The sequence below is a fragment of the Wasmannia auropunctata genome, unplaced genomic scaffold, assembly GCF_000956235.1.
Source record: "Wasmannia auropunctata unplaced genomic scaffold, wasmannia.A_1.0 LD334385.1, whole genome shotgun sequence".
NCBI classification, from domain to species: Eukaryota; Metazoa; Arthropoda; class Insecta; order Hymenoptera; family Formicidae; genus Wasmannia; species Wasmannia auropunctata.
This window is the reverse complement of record NW_012028505.1, coordinates 667,840-687,757: the sequence shown is the minus strand read 5'-3', so window position 1 is coordinate 687,757 and position 19,918 is coordinate 667,840. Positions and strand designations below refer to the sequence as shown.

Below are 19,918 nucleotides of genomic sequence, written 5' to 3'. Positions count from 1 at the left end.
CCCGATCGTCATTCGTGCCGTATTGTTGCCGGGATTAAATGAGATTTTGCGATAGCGTAATGACATTACGATCGCAATTGCGCACTGACAGTTGTAATAACAATTGGAGGGAGAAAGACCAGAAAGGGAGGAAGAGCGCGAGAGAATGAGAAGCGGGGCGAGAGGCAGGTAATGATGCCGCAATGACAATCGTAATCAAGTCCAACAACGTTGCGATATTTAATTAAATATAAATGACGCTTTTCATATTCAATTAAACGCCGCGTTGAGAGTCTGACGTTTCGAGCTGCGTGCGGCCACCGCCGCGCCGCTTGAAATGCGATCGAGGATCGAAATTTCGTTCGTTTATCCCGTCTGGTCCCGTGGATTTGTGTGGAAATGCTTTTCCGATCGTATGTATACGTACGTACTTCCACGCTACACTCGCCCCTGCTTTAGCATTTCACGTCCGCGCCGTTTAATTTTGAGTATATCTCTTTTGAATGAAATTTTTCATCGCGATCTCTTCTTTTCCCAGAAGAGAAACTCTTTTTACCCAGTATTTTCCCAATCCTCTCGCCCGTCTGTTTTCCCATGTGCACAGTCTGTTTTCCAATAACATTACCCGTTCAATTTTTAACTGTTTTTTTTTATCCTCATACGCGCTCGGCGCTTATCGCTCATCGAGAGATAAGATCCTTTTTTTTGTCGCTCGTTCGCTGCGCGTTCTTGATCGCGGAATTCGATTTCGTATATGGAGTGAGGACACACGGAAAGAATACTTTTGCTGAATCCAGATCTGAAAATAATTTTTGTTCGATAATCAAAATAATCTTGTGCAAAAGTCAAAATGATTGCTAAAATATCAAATCGTTTTATAGCAATGCTTATCAGTTTTAACATTCCAACAAATTATTTTGATGATTTAATAAAAAATTTTCAGATCTGTTTTTAGATCTTTCAACAAGATCGTTCTTTCCGTGCACTTATATAGTTCTGGATTATCCTAAGAATAAAAATTAATATCTTTATCCAGATAAGATATTAATATTTTTAGTAATAGTTGTAATTAGTCGTAAGGAATACTTTATGGATTACTTTATTCAATTTCAGTGTTATTTTATATTTTTCCATTTTAAATTAAATGAAATAATAAACATTCTTTTTTACGAACTTATTGCGAAAAATATTTACCTCAGCCATTTGAACATGTAAACCCGCTCTTCTCACTCTCTTCAGGTGGATGTCTTAATTACCATTCGACCGAGGCACGTGGCAATATTTATCGCAATAGTAAATATAGGAAGAAACGTCATTTTTCAGGCGTATATAAATAAATGTATAAATAAACATTAATATGAAATCTAAATCGAGACCACAAAAGTTTAAACTAGAAGATTTTTTAAAACCGTCAAATGCGATCTGAAGCGTCTTGACGCTTAATAATATTTTTGTGCGAATCTTTATATGTATAAAAGATTTTTTTATAATATTGTAAGATTCACACAAAAATATTGTTATTAAACAACAAGATCTGCTTCAGACCGCATTTGGCGTTTCTAAAAATTCTTCAAGTTTGAACTTTCATGGTCTCGGTTACAATACTGTAAGATTCACACAAAAATATTATTATTAAGCATCAAGATTCGTTTCAGACCGCATTTGACGTTTCTTCTATATTCCAGTTGAACTTTCGTGATTTCGATTAGGGATTTCACATTAACGTTTAAATATAATAAATTATCCAGAACCAATTCCCCCTACAATCTACATCTAGCGTCCTTATTCTTGTACATCTCGGATTATTAACTGCAGAATTTTGAAGCAAAATGCGGATATTTTTAAAAAATAATAATAATAATAATAATAATAATTCCCCTCCTCCCGAGATCAGGACCCCGCGAAAATTGTTCCCCCGCCGCGCAGCGGATCCGCGTCGAAACCGGCGCGTCGACCGGGCTTATCGGCGCTTATCAACGCTTCCTGCGAGAAGCGGGCGGATTAACCGACCGGTGGAACAAGGGTAGCAGCGAGGGGGAGGAAAGCCTTTATTGTCGCGCGGCGCCGTCAAAGTTTATCGCGTCACGCGCGACAATACCGCTCGCTATCGCGGGCCATTCCGCGTAGCTGAGTGCAACCGATTCTCTCTCTCTCTCTCTCTCCCTCTCCCTCTCTCTCTCGAGCGGATGCGCTCCTAAATGCACTGGCGCAACGGCGCGATGTATCGTGCATGTGCACGCGGGCACATATGGCGCGACGCGGCGGCCCGTGGCTCGCCGATAAGAGGCGGCCCCTCCGTACGGCGCTTCTCCGTAAAAGATTACGACTCCGGTGGGAGGGGGAGGGAACTGCACTGGCTGCGGATGCACTTTCCGCGCTCGGTTTCTTTCGCCCGCGCGAGTGTGCGCGGCTATATTTCGCCTTGAATTGGAGAGAGTGTGCGGAAGCACTGCCGCGGGGCGACCGGATTAGGAGAAACCGTGGTGGAAATGCGTCCTGCGAACGTACCCGGAGTAAAGTGTATAAAATTATACACTTTTTTTTAGAACGTGATATATTGAGTATCCCTCTCTTTTTCTTTCTCTCTCTCTCTTGCTCTCGTGATTATACTCGTAATATTGTCAATTAAGAGTATCGTTACAATTATTATGAAAAGTATACAATTATATAGTAAAAGAATTCAATTAATTCTTTAAATAGAGTTAAGAAAATAGGGTCGATAAGAAATCGATTTAAATACATTGTAGTTAATGAAAAGAATTATGTATTAATTTAATACGTATATTTTTGAGAATAAATTGCGAATAAATAACTCGACTAATTGTCGAGTAATATGTATCAAAGGTTATTTTTCTAACAGTCAGATAAATTTAATTGTTAAAATATATAAAATAAAAATTCAATTTATACATTAATATACAGGCCAAATGAGTCGGACGCAGTTAGTGGTGCGCGAAATCATCAATATAAAATTGTTTCTCATTAAAATTCATAAATTATTATAAATTTTAATTAAAAACATATTGACGTTTTTAATTAATTGACATTTTATAGTGACGAATTCGTGCACCAATAACTGCGTCTGACTCGCATATAGCCCTTATATTAACGTTTTAGATTTTTATTTTTTAATATATATTGCATATACATTGTATTTTACATTTTCAAATTTATTATTTTCAAACAACAAATTATTAACTATCTGACATTTTATAATTTCCCAAAGGCTTAATAAAAATACTCATAAAACGAACTGCAATTTCATTTTAAATTACTTCCCAGGAAACTGAAAGAATTAAATAAATATTTAGTCCCTTCAGCTGTATATGTATATATACGCGCTTTGCAATTTCTTAATCTTCTTACAATTTCTATGCCTTCTTCTCTTGCTCCGGCCAACGCTCAAATATAAATTTAATTCATTTCAAAGACAGAGAAGGAAAAGTATGACTGAAAAGGAAAAATTTAAATAAAGACTGTTGCTACGAAAGGACGATCAATATACGTGATCTCGGTGACCGACGGGTCCTTATGAGTCGAGGCGAATAAATCAATCAAGTGAAGAAAAAAAAAACATCACAATGAAAACGGACGCACGGAAAAATATACGCGATGGTTGGTAAGAATTGCGGCGATACACGAGTGAAAAGTGAAAGGGGCGATATAGAGATGTCAGAGGGTGGCTACTCGTCAACCTGGGTGATAATTTAGCGTTCCGCCGAAGAAATACATATCCTGTCGCGTGTCGCACCACACCGCGCCGCGACGAGAGATGAAAACTACAGCGAAGAAACGAAAGCTAAGATACTAGCGTTTTCTCTCGGCGAGCTTGATCCCCTCATATTTGCGGACGTCATTCGTAAATTAAAATCGCACAAGTGTACACGGGGTGTGTCAGTCGAAATCATATCTTGAAAATAAATGAGTTGAAAGAAGGAAATTTTTTCCGAAGAGTTCGGTTTCTTCCCTTGGCGAAAAGACTTTACAAAGTTCGTCATTTTTGCTGTAAGGTGGGCCAAAGAAACCAGAGCTTTTCTCTTCTGAATGTGATTGAAATTAATCGAATGAAGTTTCTCAGTTTTTATTTTACCTCTTTAAATTTCCTCATTTTTTTTTGGTCCACCGCTGTACATTGCATGCGCTTTGGTCCTCAATATTAATTACCCGAGCGGGGCGTTATCTTTAAATTGAACTTCAGTTAAATTGAATATCAAGTCTCACATCAGTCAAAATCAATTAAAAGTACGATTTCTAAATTTGTAACAGTTTCGTTATCAATTTTAGTCGTCATGTACAACACTGGACAATGTATAATACGTCACACAGTGAGACGCTAATTTACGACGCGTCTCCTGAATAAGAGTATTGTATCTGACTAGATGCAATTTCACAGCAGATTATACTCCAATATCGCCAATTCGCATCTCTCCGAGTGTCTCGTAACCCGACGCTGTAATTAACTATCTATTTGGGATCTGACGTCTACAATATTCCGCGGTATTGCATCTGAACCTGCAGCGTGGTAACGCTCGCGTTTACCGCGAGTTTTCCGCGGGAATCGATCCCGCTCTGATCGCGGACGGGACGGGATCCTCGCTCGCGGGCGACCAGGCCTCCTTCCTCCAACGCGGCTCGCGGTTGCTCGAGTTTCGCCGCGAGCGCACAGAAATAGCCCGGGACGATACGGCGCGCCCGAGGCGCAAGGCGGCGCGGCGGCGCGGTGGCTGCACCACGCTGCAACCACTAATTGCATCGCTCGCGGCGTCATCATCGCGCCATCGTGTCGTCTCAGGCGGAGCGGCACGGGCGCGCGCTCATGTCCGATGCGCGCGGCGGCAACGGCCGCCCGATGCAATTAGGCTTGAGATATTGCCTCCGGTAGTCACGACTGGCCTCCTCTCTTCCTTCGCCTCCCCCCGCCATCCACCCCTTGTCCCGGTCTAAATCGACGTATGGATATTAATACGGGTTATTAGCGATAAGCCGGTGGATTACATCCTGAGACGCGTGTGCGATCCTGAAAGGGTATAGGTATACGCGTATTTATAGACCGCGAGGTAGACACGTCCAATTCTTGAATGAGGCTTATCCGGATATCCGATCCAATTTAGAGAGAGAATTCAGTGGCAATTTCAAAATTTTTTAAAATTTTATTCCATATTTTTAGATTTTCTAATAGAAATTCTGGTAATACTCGGTTTATCTATAATAAAGACTCTATTCTTTTTTTCTTAAAAACTCTTTATAAAATACATTTGTAAATTTAATTTCAGATTTCAGATCAGATTTTCAGATTTTTGATACACATTCTTGATTCCCCTAATTAGTCTTTATTATTTTCTTGAAAGCTTTTCAAATATATTTTGAATTTAATTCTGGACATGCGATTCCTTTGAAAAGAGAATACAGTTGTGTTTCAAAAGTTTCAGAATTTAATATGTTTGATTTTTGATACACATTCCCGTGATACTCGATTCCTCTAATTACTCAATGATTTTTTCTTGATAATTTTTTTAATATCTATATTTTAAGATTCAAATTCAAATCAACTTGTGTGTGGATTTTAAATTATTGAATTTCGAGACTTCTTTAGACATATGATCTCTTCGGAAAGAGAATTTATTAAGTGTTATTTTGGAATTTATAATTTGATTCTACGTTTTTAGATTTTTAATACACATTTTTGTATTAAATCTACAATTTTCTCTAATTATTCTTTGGTTTCCTCTTGATAATTCTTTAAATATATTTTGTAAATTCAATTTCTCTTAAATCTGCTTTGATTTAAGATTTTTAAATCTCGAATTTTCACTTTTCTTGAACATACCTTTGAAGAGAGAATCCAATAGCAATCTCGGAATTTTACAACTTGATTCTATATTTTTTTTATGATACTCTCCATTTTTGATATTCGGTTACTCTCCCATTTTTTTCCTTAGTAACTTTTTAAGTATACTTTGTACGTTTCGAATTTAAGCTTGTGTTAAATTCTGACGTCCTTACGTAGCTATTTACTGACGCGATAATGATCCTCCGAGAGTAGACGTTTCGGCGTAGCGGAAATTTACGGGAGGATTCGGGACTTTACGACAAGAGAGGAGATCGTAAGGGTAAACAGCACATCCGCGCGCGCGCCCGCCTCTTAAAGTTCGCGCGTATCGTAAATCGAGTACCCGAAAGGCCGGCGGCGATAAAGCGGACGGCGTCGCTGAGTTGTAAAACCCCCCCGCCCCCCTTGAAGCGGAGGGTGCAAACGATGGTTGCGAATGGGGTGCGAAAAGGTGGAAAGAATCAATGGAGACGGCGGGAGAGACGGGCGGGGAGCGGAGGAAGTGGTTTAATACCTCCGTCGAAACGAGTAAGAAATTAGGAGAGGCGCCTGGAGGTGACACGCGCGGTGGTGATCGCATAAAAATTTATCGGGGATAGTATGTCGGCGGTGTGTCAACACGAGTGTTTGACTCTCCGAGGGGCTGCTCGCATTCAGAAATATCTCTCTTACCTCCCGCGAAGTCCTTTAATATCCTCAACCCTGCGAGGATTATTTTCCTCTATTTTACATCCTTTTAGCGATATTAAATTCTTTCAGTAATTTTTTTCAATGAAAATTGTATTACGGCTCATATAGAAGATAAAATTTTGTATAACTCGCACACGCGTCTATATACGTTTAAATCTGCGGAGATTTATTGTGATTCACGTCGTCTGATAAATATATTTACACCATTCGTATTATTTCTGAAATATCGTACACGTGAAACAATGGCCGTTTGAAAACATTACGTGTTTTTCATCCTTTTATTATGAAAGCTTTAAAAACAATTTGTAGATATTTACATGTAATAAATTTAAAAAAAGATTCGCAAGCTGTTAGTAAAAAATAAAAAAAATAAAAAATCTCTTATTTTACATATGATTTTAAAAAGTTAATAACTTATAATAAATTAAAAAATAATTAGCAAACTATCTAATAGTGAGAAATAAATACATACAAAATCTTTTGTTTTACATGTAATTTTAAAAAGTTAATAATTATATTATAATAACTTCATTGTGTTACGTATATCACCTATGTATTTATTATTACTTTCATGAACATTATTTTCATCTTATTACATCACATAAACATATAAATATGACTTCATTATCATTAAAAAATGATTATAAAGGGAATATAATAAATACCTAGAATTATACATGTGTAATAATATATATAATAATACGCAATGTATAATATTTTTATCAATATATGTAGTACACATATAAACTACAATAAATACATAAAATGTTAAATATAGATATATTGAGGGACTTGTGTAGCAACAGTGAGCTTAATTTACGTTTCACCAAAAAAAACGGAGAAAATAAACTCTAAAGTTTATCACTTTAAAAGTTCATTTACTCGGCGGTTACAAAATGTGGGTTAACCCACTGTTGGCAGCAAGCCCTTCTATTAAATGTATAAAATACAACATTTATATTTGACATTTAATATATATTATATTTAACATGCCGATCTATATTTAGCTTTTTAATAAAATATATAAGATATATAGAGTGTGACATAGATCGCGACGGTAACGTTTGAAGTTTGAAAGGGGGAATTCCGTGTGTGTAGTCCGCCGGCTGTCTCCCCCCTTCCTCCGTCGCGCTGGATGCACCGATGCGCCCAGATAATAAGCGCCGTCGCCGCCGCCGCGCGCGGGCATTTATGATACGCGCTGCTTCCACGAAGGGAATTGATCGCGGATTCGCGGAACATCATCTATCCTACCTACCTACCTACCTACGCGCACCTCGCGCGCTGTAAAACGCGTGGGATTAAATCGACCCAATTTCATCGACGGTGTAATTTACCGCGCGTATATAAGCTTTGCTTGCTACGCGCTTACGCGCGCGCGCGCCCGTAATTCATGAATCCATCTCGCGCGTGGACCCCTCAATTGCACGCGCGCGCCACCCACCAGACTGCTGCATCATGCACATCACATTTCACACTCCCGGAGAATCGGTTCCTTCTCCGTAATATTTCCAAGTAAAAATAAAGGGGAGGCGGAAACTCCGAAGAGATTTCGGTGGTGGAAGAATTATTAAGGCTAGGAATTTCACGCGCCGTGCACGAAGCCTCTGGCCAGCGGAGTTACGAAAGCGGCGATCTAGAATGCCTGCCGGAGCCACGTACTTCTCTCGTTTTTCTAAACATTCCTGTGCCAAATAAAATCTTTCCAGATTCGTATAATAATAAATTTTAATTTTAATAATTTAAGCAATAAGAACGATATATCAATATTAAAAAATTGTCTTTGTTTATCTTAAAGATAATCATATTCGTTGTTCTCTTGTTTCTAAAAATTTTCCCAAATATAATAATAATAATAAAATTTCGTTTCAACAATTCAAGCAATAAAAACGGCATATATTAATATTAAAATATTCATTTTGTCTATCTTAAAGATAATTATAAATTTATTGTTGTTCTTTTATTTCCAAATATTCCTATATAAAATAAAATTTTTCCAGATTTGTATTATAATAATTTCGTTTTAACAATTCAAACAATAAGAACAATATTAATATAGAAATATTAATTTTGTATCTCTCTCTGTCTCTCTTAAAAATAATTAGATATTTAATATTTATTTTGTTCTCCCGTTTCTAAATATTGCTACCCTAAATGTAAAATAAAATCTTTTCAGATTCATATAATAATAATACGAGTAATAATAAAGTTTAATTTTAATAATTTAAGCAATAAGAATTAAGAATAATATGTTAATATTAAAGTATCATACTTGTCTTAAACGCATCGCTCCAATCGATAAGATAAAAATTTCGAATCACACAAATGCGTGTTGCACAATTTTTCCATCGTCCGTTCCGTCGCGAAATCCAGAATTTCGCGGCACGGCAGACGGGGCACGGCTCTCTTGCGGGGAAATCGGCTTTCGGATGCTGCGCGCGTCTGGACCGCCTTTGTAACGACGCGGAAATCGATCTTGCGCGCGGCGACAAAGAGAGCCCTGGCCCTAGCGATTGGCAACAACGTTTTCGATCCCCGGGGCGCATCGCAATTTGGGACGAGAATCGAATTCGTACGTCGTCGTCAGGACGATGCCCGGCCCGGTCCGGCCGCGCCGGGGGGACCCGGACGTACGCAACGTGACGTGGCGCGCGCGATCGTGTTTTCAGTTTCGCCGAATAATAACTGCCAACGCGCGCGCGGGCGTAGACGTGGATTTATACACGGAGTCGGAATGCCGCCCCGTAAATACTTGGGGCGAAAAATTGCAGCGTCGATCTCTGTCGACGTTGTTGTTTTGCATTTGTTACGCGCGCTGCCGCGTACGAACGGGGGCAAAAACTCATGTCCGCGTGTCGCTGTTGAAATTGCGACAATTTGATTCGCAATACGTACGCGCGTATACGTATACGTTGATCAATGGAACGCTCTCCCCGTCACCCCCTCCCCCCCCCTCCCTGCCTCGCCAACGCGTGCGAAAATTAGTCGTCGCGATAATGCGCGGCGATAAAAGCCGCGCCGGACAGCTTTTCGCGAATTATTCGACAGTCACTGTCAAATACTGTCGAGAGCCTGAGCTTAATTTTATAAGCGTATTTAATCAAACAAACGCGAATTACAAATAATCGTATATCTGTGACCCTGCGGGAATCGAAAATGCGAATTAGGAATATAATCGTATTTGGGCGGAAATCGGGCAGAGCTTTTTGTGCAGAATAACTTTTACAAGTTTTACAATATAAATGCAAAATTGATAAAATGATGTATTAATTGATAAAGATATATAAATTTTATAAATTACGTATATTAATATATATAAATTACAATACATAGAAATAAATCCATGTCTTAGTTAAACAATCGCAACAAGCTGAAAAATAACATTAAAAATGTATGTTATATTCAGCATTTTTAAAAAGATTGAATTCAATATCTCAAATAATTTATCAAATTTAGAATTTGAAAGCGTTAAATTATTAAGCCATTTTTTTAAATAATCGAAATACCGAGTACTTTATTAATTAAAAAAAATTATAAAAATATTTCTGCGCGATTAAGAGTGCTTAAATATTTAAAACTGTCTGCGAATTAGGAATTTAAAGATCCGTTAAATCTGATGAAAAATGGATGGGAAGCCCTTTTGCCAAGTGCAATCGTAATTGCGTTCGCAAATGAGGGACAGACGCGTATACGACGGTAATCTGCCGCACTTATGGCTGATACGGTTGAGCACGAACGCCGAGCGCGCGCGGGTGCTGCCTTTGTTTCGAGGAAGCCCGATTAAAGTTTCCGCGAAACGCGTACCCGTAATTTAACGACGCCTTTAACGGCACCCACCTCGAAAAATAGGCCAGACAAAATAGCCCGTTACAATGATAAACTCTGATACGCTTCGTTTGCCGTCCCAAGAACCGGCTGATAAGCCAACGAGGCCGCGATTAAGACAATTGTTAACGTTCCGCTCACACACCTCGCTGACGAATGAATCATCAATTGTGTTACCATAAAAAAAAAGAGCGCAATTGTAAATGAAGGAATCTCTCTGTATTTTAATATTTATATATATCGTTTATTCACGCTATACGCAACGAATACGCAAATGAATTTTGAATTTCCAAAATTAGATTCTTATTTATAAAATTATGAAATTAGATTCTTGTATATCTCGTAAAATGTAGTTTATAATTTAAAATTTAATTAATATAATTTCATAATCTATATATTAAGTACGTAAATACACAAAAATAATACTAATAATGCAACACGATAAAAAATAAAAAGTTCAAATAATGAAAATTGTTCAAGTTCATATTTTCTTGGGACACGTTCACAAAAATTCTCAAATATTTAATGAACAAAGAAAACCCGAGTCCGCGATGAAGACGAGATTGAAAGCTATACCCTTCAATCTTCTGGGAGAATGCAAAGATTGATGACCGCGGAGAGAGAAAGAGAGAGAGAGAATACGCGATTTCCTCCGTTGCAATTGTGGGCTTCTGCGCGTGGATAACTCGACGCGGCGTTCCTTATAGGACATACCGAAAGTCAAGCTACAGCGGTGCATCTGCGGCGCGTCAACGGCGAACAGATGCGGAGCGGTGCATACCGGCGCAGAGGCGAGAGCAGGCGAGAGTGAAGAACTTCTCTTCCACGAAGGAGATTCGATTGGCCGTTCGCGGAATCTTCTACCTACGCACCTCGCTCGCTCGCTCGCTCGCTCGCGTAACGCGTAAAGGGGAGAGAGTGAAAGAGAGAAAGAGAGAGCGAGAGAGATCGGGTCGTATACCAATTTTCCCGGCTGGCAATTTTCCGCGAATCGGATTGCTTTCTCGGCTCGTGTAAGGAATTTATTCATTAATCTGCCCCCGAGGCGCACACGTGGAAAAGCGTCCACTCTCGATTATAATCCTCGTGCCCGCCGTTACACGACCTTTTCCCTTAATTTTTTCGCTATGTATCTTCTGTACAAATGCACGACCAATGTATAATAAATATACAGGCAAATGTTTCAAATTGGTGCACGATAAAGTTTCCAATAACACGATTTATTTTTTATTAATTTTATAAAGACGTATAAAGATATATACATATAATTCACCGAACTCCACTCATTTAAAGAAATCCAATTTAATACTGAATATTACTTTTGAATATTAAAAGCACGGTTTTGTTCAGCACTTTTGCTTAAAATATGTATAATTAATCACTATCTTCCAATATTAAATTTCTGCAGGAAAATACGACTCGATAAGAATACAATATAAAAATGGATCATCTTACAATGTTTCAATATCCAATTCTTTGGGTGAATTTATAAGAATCGATTTTTCACGAAAAAAATTAGCCAAAATTACCCGAATAAATTACCGTAAATAGAAAATATTTCGATGTTACATTTTTCAAGCCTTCAAATTTTCTGGTCCGCAAAATCATTTTTGACGCGGATATATAGATTGATCGATAACTGAAAGGTATTTCGACGGGCGGATAAAGTGAAGAGATAAAGGACTCCGAGGGAGAGCGGCGAAGTTTAACGTGCGCGCAAAGGGGTTAAACGTCACCGGTACGGAATTCTCTCGGACGACTTCCGGCAAATTGCTGGGGCGAAGCTGGAAGTCGGTTATATCGACAGACAGGGAGACGATGGAAGAACGGCGGCGCGATGGTGCGCGAATGCGTGCTAAATCGACGAGAGGAGGCAGCGCCCCGTAGACTGCACGGAGCCGGAAGCGCGCGCGGTCGCTCCTCTGATGAATATTAACTCGGCGATTCGCCCGCGTCGCCCCCGACGAAATTTTCCAAAATGACATTTTCCAACAGAATTCTAATATGCCACCGCGACGATTTTCCGTGATTGCATTACCCGACGAAATTTAACTTTGTCTTGTAGAAGTGATGAAGTGAGTGATCTTGAATTTCTTATCATCTCTTTTTCTTCTCCTCATATATATGTATATATATTTTTAATTTTTAATTTTCTTACAATAATAAAAAGTAATATCTGTATTATTTTTCATATTTATAACAAAGTTAAAAATTTACTTGAAAATATATAGATACGAAAATTTAAAAATTTACCTTGAAAAAATATAACTAAATCCACATCTCATATTTGACACGTGAATATATGTATATATAAGTAACAACAAGTTATTTTCGATAGATATCTTAAGCTTTATGGAGTATGTAAATATTTTTAAAAATTCACGAACATTGTAAATATTAAGAATTAAAAAACGCAATTATAAATTAAAAATTAAAATTTACAATTTATTTTGGAGGATATATAGATATATTTCTATATTTCATATTTAACAATAAAAAGTAAGTGTGTACATTAAACTATAATGATTAATAAGATTTATATTTTCCACGTCTTAAGTTGTATGGTGCATGTGGGTACTTAAAAAATTCACGAATATTATAAACGTTAAGGATGATTAAAAATTAATTAACTGCACCTTGATACTGTAATATTAATAGTCACTTAATCATTTTAATGAATATACAGTAAACGTTATTCTCCCTGTGACTTTCCCTGTTAAAACCTAAAAATGTTGACGACTGCCCGCCGAAATACAATTCATGTCTCCGATCGGGAAACACTCTGTTCCGATGTCATAAAAATCGAGGTAGCTGAACAATACAACACTTTTAAAGCGTTTTTCCCCCTGTGTGCTCTGCCACATCGGGACCAAAAACACACGCCGGAAAAGCGACTGACTGCTCGGAACTGATCAGATTCGACAGACAGAGGGATTTAATTGAAATTCCCGATCGATACGTTCGCGGGGCGTTCGATACACACTGCGCGCCGCGCGTTATCTCGCGTTATCGCGGGAATAAACGCGACCACGACCTTCCGGGAGGAAGGCGGTCAATCGATCCGATCGAGTCGATAAGAAGAGCGAAATCTTTTTCCCTCGAAAAAGAAAAACACGATTTTTGATAATTTATTTCTCAGTACTTCGCGTCAAATCCGCCGCACTCGTGTGGTGCTCTCGATGATCAATACGTTTTCCTATATAAGATTGGAAAAGAGAGAAGGGGGGAAACCCGGGGGAGGTAAAGGCTCGATTAAATATTGTTTATAAAATAAACTCTATGTTCTCCGCTTGAAAATATATAAAATTTTATATATCCGAATTCGTATATCGAAACCGGCGTAAAGAAACCGTTTGGACAAAACGACGGTAGCAGAGAGAGTTGTCCGGAATAACAAAGGGTTTCCGGATGCTGAAAAAGATCCGGAAAGAATCGCGAGGTGGGAGGGAGAGCGGGGGGGAGAGAGAGGTCTTTCTCTCCCGCGCGCGAGCCGACATTGTATCCCACGGGATCTCGACATGACAGTATCATGATGACGAGGCTCTTTGACGCGGATATCGAAAGCGAGTATCGTTTTGTCGGCAATAGCGATTGACGTTTTGCAACGCTTTTTGCGACAACTCCCCGCCGGTTGGGCACTGCAATCCCCTTCCCCCGCGTCACCCCTCTTTTATTTTGAATGGGAGCGTCAAAGGCGGATCTTCGTGTGATCATCCGAATTTTGTGCTCTTTTTTTTTTGTCGAACGCACAACGGACGGCGAATCAAATCGGGACGCGCGCACAGTTTTCCGATTGACGCATTCTTTTTTTTCTGGGTTGTTGTTATTGCGAACATTTTAAAAAATCCGATTACTCCTCTGGTTATCAAACACAATCGTGGATCATCTCTCGAAACTGGATGACGTGTAATAGAAAGAAATTTCAGAAAGGTACATTAAATATAAGCCCCCAGAGAATTTAAAATTCGAACACGACACCTTTCAGACAAAAATTTTAAATAAATATATATATATATACTATATATGGTATGTGTATGTAATATATAATCTGTAAAATAATATAAAATGCAAAAAAAAGTCAAAGAAAAATTTGTCCTAAAATAAAAATAATATAAATTCAATTTTAATAATTTCTTTTTGGCACATCAATTAGATTGGAAAAAAAAAAATTAATATTTCGATGTTTAATTAAGATATTAAGCAACGGCATATGCAATGTTACAAATTCTGCAAGAGGAACCTTCCGCGTATTATATAATATTTCAATTACTCACCGCGAATGGCTCTTTTGAGATCTAAATCTTATCATTACTATTCATCGCTATCTTGTTCTCGGTTCCACGTGACGTATTTCTATTAAACGTCGAATGGAGGTACGACGGAGGATCCTCCTTTGAGCTTCTAATATAGGCTGATGGATGAATCCCATCAGGTTTATCCTAGGATATCCTACTTACCGAGTACAGAGAGAGTGATGTCGCCCTCCAAAGTGGTTGTGTCGTTACGTGCCTGGCAGGAGTACCGTCCCGCATCCGAGGCTCTCATCTCCTGCGTGTAGATCGTTTGATTCGCGCTCTCGGGATACAGGATAAAGTGGCTCTCACCGCCCGGCCAAGGGTAAGCCCTGTTATCCTTATACCTGGAGACAGAAGTAACGCAAACGTTATTATATGGTCACGAGCGAATGATCTTTGTCTGTCCGGGGTAAACGTTAAAAATAAATAGGGAGGGCGTTGAGAGATCGACATATATATAGAGTGTTTCTTAAGTATTGCCCAATATTTTAGAAGCTAATTTTAAGAAGAAAAGTTCGAGGAATACAAACACATGGCCTCGAAGATCTCGTTTCGGAGGTAGAGGATGTTAAAAATATTCTATGAAATTATCGATTTTTCTCAATAGCTCTTGAAAGAGTTATTAAAAAATTAATGTCCCTTTATGTCTTTTTTCAAAGTATTATCGAGAGTGTACTGTAATGAAATAATGACAATCTGGAAAAAAATTTGATTCCGTCCATTAGCAAGTTCGGGACAGTAATGAACTATTAAAACGATTTCTACGCCATTAACTTTTTACAAAATGACTGTAGATAAAATAAAAATAATACTCTATATATTTACGTTTAAAAAATAAATTTATTTCCATTTAAAAAGATGATAATTTTATAGAATTTAATACTCTATCTCTGAAAAACGAGTCTTTTAAAATATATTTATATAAATTTCTCTTCAGAAAATAATTTCAAAAATCGACTCCTAAAATATTATAGTAAATATGACAGTAGTAAAAAAATATCCTGTGAAAAATAAATGTTTTTGAAATTTATTCATATTTTATTTTACCTTCGACACGAATAATGATGAATTTATATTAAAATATGAACAATATTAACTAAAAAATTTTTAAATAAAAAGCATTTATGGATGCAAAGTTTTATCTTTTATTTCAGTTCTCCATTTTTTTTCTTCAGTTCATCGAAAGCGACATTTATGTCAAGTTACATTTTTTTCCACTAAAAGAAATTCTTTTTCGTTAAAACGTTATTTTTTCGAGATTTGTTGAGATGAGCGATAAGAGGGTGCGTTTATCGAGCGAGGATTTTGAGAATCGACGACAAAAAAAGTGGACGACGGAGGCAGGATATTTTTCAGGAAGCGATAATTTATCGAAGCGGAAGGGGAGAGGGGAAGCGGTCGATCGTCCTGGAACACGTCGCACTCGAGAACAAGCCCGATATTTCCGGGACGGGAATATCGATGGCTGTTCTTGAGAGCATTCGTTCCGCCGTAAAGATAAAAGTCGAGGGAACGAGCGCTCCTCGACAAACACTCGAAGAGTAAGGGAAGAATCAGGAGCACTGAACCGTATACGCGAAAATAAATCGTCGCGACTACGCCGCCGCGCCGTTGCCCGACCGCAATGACTTCGTTATAATTTGTCGTCGCAATTGCTTTACCTTTTCACAACAATTGCTAATGCGCGCCGTTAATATCGTTAATAGTAATATAGGCAATGTATAGAATGCTCATTGCCGGAGAACAGCTTGATAACAAGATGATAATAAATAGCAGTCGATAGAAATATAATAATTATTTATATACACAATAGCTGGAGTGTATCGTAATAGTAGCATATAATATATAATTGGAATATAACAATGATACAGCCGTTTACGGTTATAATCACATCATTATATACCTACTCCTATATCGCTTTTACACACCACACGTATCTCGTAAAATATCTCGTAAAAGCAACAATTTATTTTACAATTGTTCTTGTCCCCTTCCCTTCCTCCCTGCACTCTCCAACGCGAGTGAATAACCTTCAGCTTCTTTTTTTTTTCCTTCCGCGAGGAGAGAACTGTATTTTTATCGCAATCTCTAATTCCGCACCTGCGCTTCTGCACGTTGAACGATCCCGTTACGAGACGAGAGCATGGCTCTCGTCTCTCTTTCGGGACGAGGATCGAGGATTCGACGACGTTCCCACGAGAGAGGGAGAGAGAGAGAGAGAGAGAGGGCCTCGCAACGTAATTCAATTTCTAGGGCACTACGCAAATCCACTTTCGTTTTGCCGGGATCAAAGGAGACGTCGCGCGTGGATCCTGCGCGAATTTGGGTTGCCCGGAAGTTTCCGCTCCTGTCCTCTTCCCAGTGTACAGAAGCACGGAAAAAGAGGATTTCTTACTCCTTAATTCTTCTTCGACTTCTTAACCGATGATCTTATTCGATCTGTCCTGCTGCGCAGCGACCATTAATTTCCCGCGTAGAAAATACCTACCTTCCTTATATCCTTGAACTTTTTTGCTCCCGGATACACGGACTCCTTGAACAATCGCATGTTCTTGGTTCTTGTTATCAGTCCGGGATATCATCGAGGGTCTTCGATTACACAGAAAGAACGAGGAAAAATCGTGCCGGATACAGATCTGAAAATAACTTTGTCCGACCGTCAAAATAAGTTTATTGGAAACTCGAAAAATAATGAGCATAACTGTAAAACTTTTTGATAGCAACCAAGCTTGAATTTCCAACAAAATTATTTTCAGATCTGTATTCAACGAGATTTTTAGATCTTCCAGCAAAATCGTTCTTTCTGTAGAATATAAATTTCAGAAGATAAATTTTGGATATTAAAGACGCAAATCTTCTATTTTTAAGCTTTGACTCCTCGAGCTTTAATTAATTAAATCCTCGGAAGTTATTCATCTGTTTTAAATACTTGAACTCTGAATTCTGAATTGTTCGAGTCTCGCGATTCATGAACTCTTGAATTCTTGTACCTCACATTTTTAACGATATCATGCCTCAATGAAAGCTTAATAAAATTTTTACCTCAAATTTTCAGTGTCATCTTACTTAAATATTTACTTTCTTCCACGTCCCCCTCTCGCAATCATCGATTAACAAGACTATCCTTGACAAAGACGTCTCTCCTTGGCTGCAGCGGATTCTCGCGCGGCGGCGAGGGAATACCCACGATACCCATTATATTCATGAAATTTTCACAGGCGGCGATCTCTCCATCGTCGTAAATAAAAGATTTTTAATAAGCTGAACGACTCATCCTCTTCGTTGCCCGAAGGAGTGACGCGGGACGCGATCGGCAATTTCGCCGTCACCATTAAGGATTCCTTTATTAAAGCTCTCTTCCTGCATCGACAGGATTTCTTTTTACGAGCCGCTGTTACGGGCGTACTTTGAATAAGAATTTTTAATAAAGAGTGCTTCTCCCTCCCTTTCCCTCTCCCCCTCTCGCTCCCGGGAGAGCGGCCGCCCGTCCGTCCCTTTTCGCCAGGATAATTCCGAACTGGTTCGGATTCTAACGAGGATTCCGGTGCCGCGTAGCGGAACTTTCGAAGACTAATAAAGACACCGAAACATTCGAGGAGAGCCGAAAGGACAGGAAAGTTCAGGACTCGCGAAATTCCGATAGCGCGAAAGATTGAAAGACGTCAGGAATACGAAAGGAATGGAGAGGTTCGGAACCGAAGTGGACAAAGATCTTGCAATGTACAAGTTTTAAAATTAATGGAGAAGAATGTAGAACAAAAGCGATGTCAAGCGGAATAAATTAATTAAAATTGAAAATACCTACAATATACAATGATAAATATAATTTATAAACTCTAATTTAGATCTGAAAACACATAATGGATCGCGAATGAATCATTTAAATTGTAGATTCTTGGATTTTTAAATAATTGAAATTTGCACTTTGGATTCCCGATCTTTAAACTGAAAACCGATTTCACGGAAGAAATAAATTGCAATTAATATAAATACTTAATATATGAAAATAATTCAATTTATAAACTCTAATTTAGATCTAGTAATATAATAGAGAATGAATGATTTGAATTAATAGATATTTGGATCCTTAGATAATTTAATCTTAAACTTTAAATCATATATTCTTAAATTTAATTTTTTAATCTTTCGATTCTAAATTGAATTTCTAACTTTGAATCAGTATCAAATTCCTAGAACTGTCTCTGGTCGAGATGCCAAATATGAATTTTCATTAACAGGCTTTCCGCCTGACCAAAGTGAAAGCGCGGAATCAAATTGCGAGTTACGAGGTTTCCAAAAATATGAGAACCGCTGAAGTGCTCGGTTATAATTTCGCAGCGAGCAATTTGCAAAAATGACCGTTTAATTATTATTGTACTCGAGCGTGTGTGGCGTGTTGTTATCGGATCGCGAATTATACCCGGTCGTTAAACCCCCATTTCCAATATGGAGCGCGCATTCTGAAAATGTTCAGGGATCACTGGCTGTCCTTAATAACCTGGCAACACGGTCGACTCGCGTAATTAACGCCAATTTTATTTCGATGAATTTGTCTGGCATATTTGTTAAATAATTGTCGGTTCCCCTCTCCCCCTCTCTCTCTCTCTCTCTCTCTCTCTCTCTCTCTCTCTCTCTCTTCCGTGCGCTTTGCGTCCATTTTGACGAATTAATTAATAACACATTATCGATAACAAATAGGCGCATTGTGACATAAAATTTAATTAAGATAATAATGAATAAAGAGCGCTAATGAAACTTGAATAAATAGCAATAAAAATACTGACGGAATCGAATAAATGATATAAGACCGAAACCGAGTTAAATAAATAATCGAACTGAAGAAATTAATAAATATAAATCTAAGTAAATGAGAATGTGTGATCGACGTGTCGATAATTATCTTTTCTCAATTTAAAACCCATCAAACTAAAAAAAAAAAATCATTATTTCGAGGAATGAAGTAAAAAGAGAATGACGATATCAATAAACTCAATTTATTCCTGTTTGTCAATTAAATTGACAATATTTACGTATTTTGCTGTTCTTAAAAGATTATGATTAAAATTACGATTAATAATACAAACGTTATCTGCCGTTTTTTTTTCCCGTATATTTATATTTCGTCTTAACTCCAAAAGTAGCTTAAGTAGATCTTATAGTATATTTGATATCTCGATTTTTGATTATCCAAATAACAAGGAATAACAGCTGTAAATGGAAACTTTTAACATAATAAAAGTTTTCATTACAAATTCGTGTAATGTTCGTAATTCTAACGACGCACATCCTTCGCGAAATA

At 38.0% G+C, this 19,918-nt stretch overlaps 1 protein-coding gene across 1 annotated transcript in view; it reads right to left on the bottom strand.

Moving 5' to 3' along the window:
• Positions 1–19,918, bottom strand: part of LOC105458718 (interleukin-1 receptor accessory protein-like 1) — an 86,004-nt gene that overhangs the window by 61,768 nt on the left and 4,318 nt on the right. Inside the window, exon 2 of the mRNA XM_011704235.1 lies at positions 14,782–14,963. Coding sequence (XP_011702537.1) covers positions 14,782–14,963 — 182 coding nt within the window. The remainder of the gene's footprint in view (positions 1–14,781; positions 14,964–19,918) is intronic.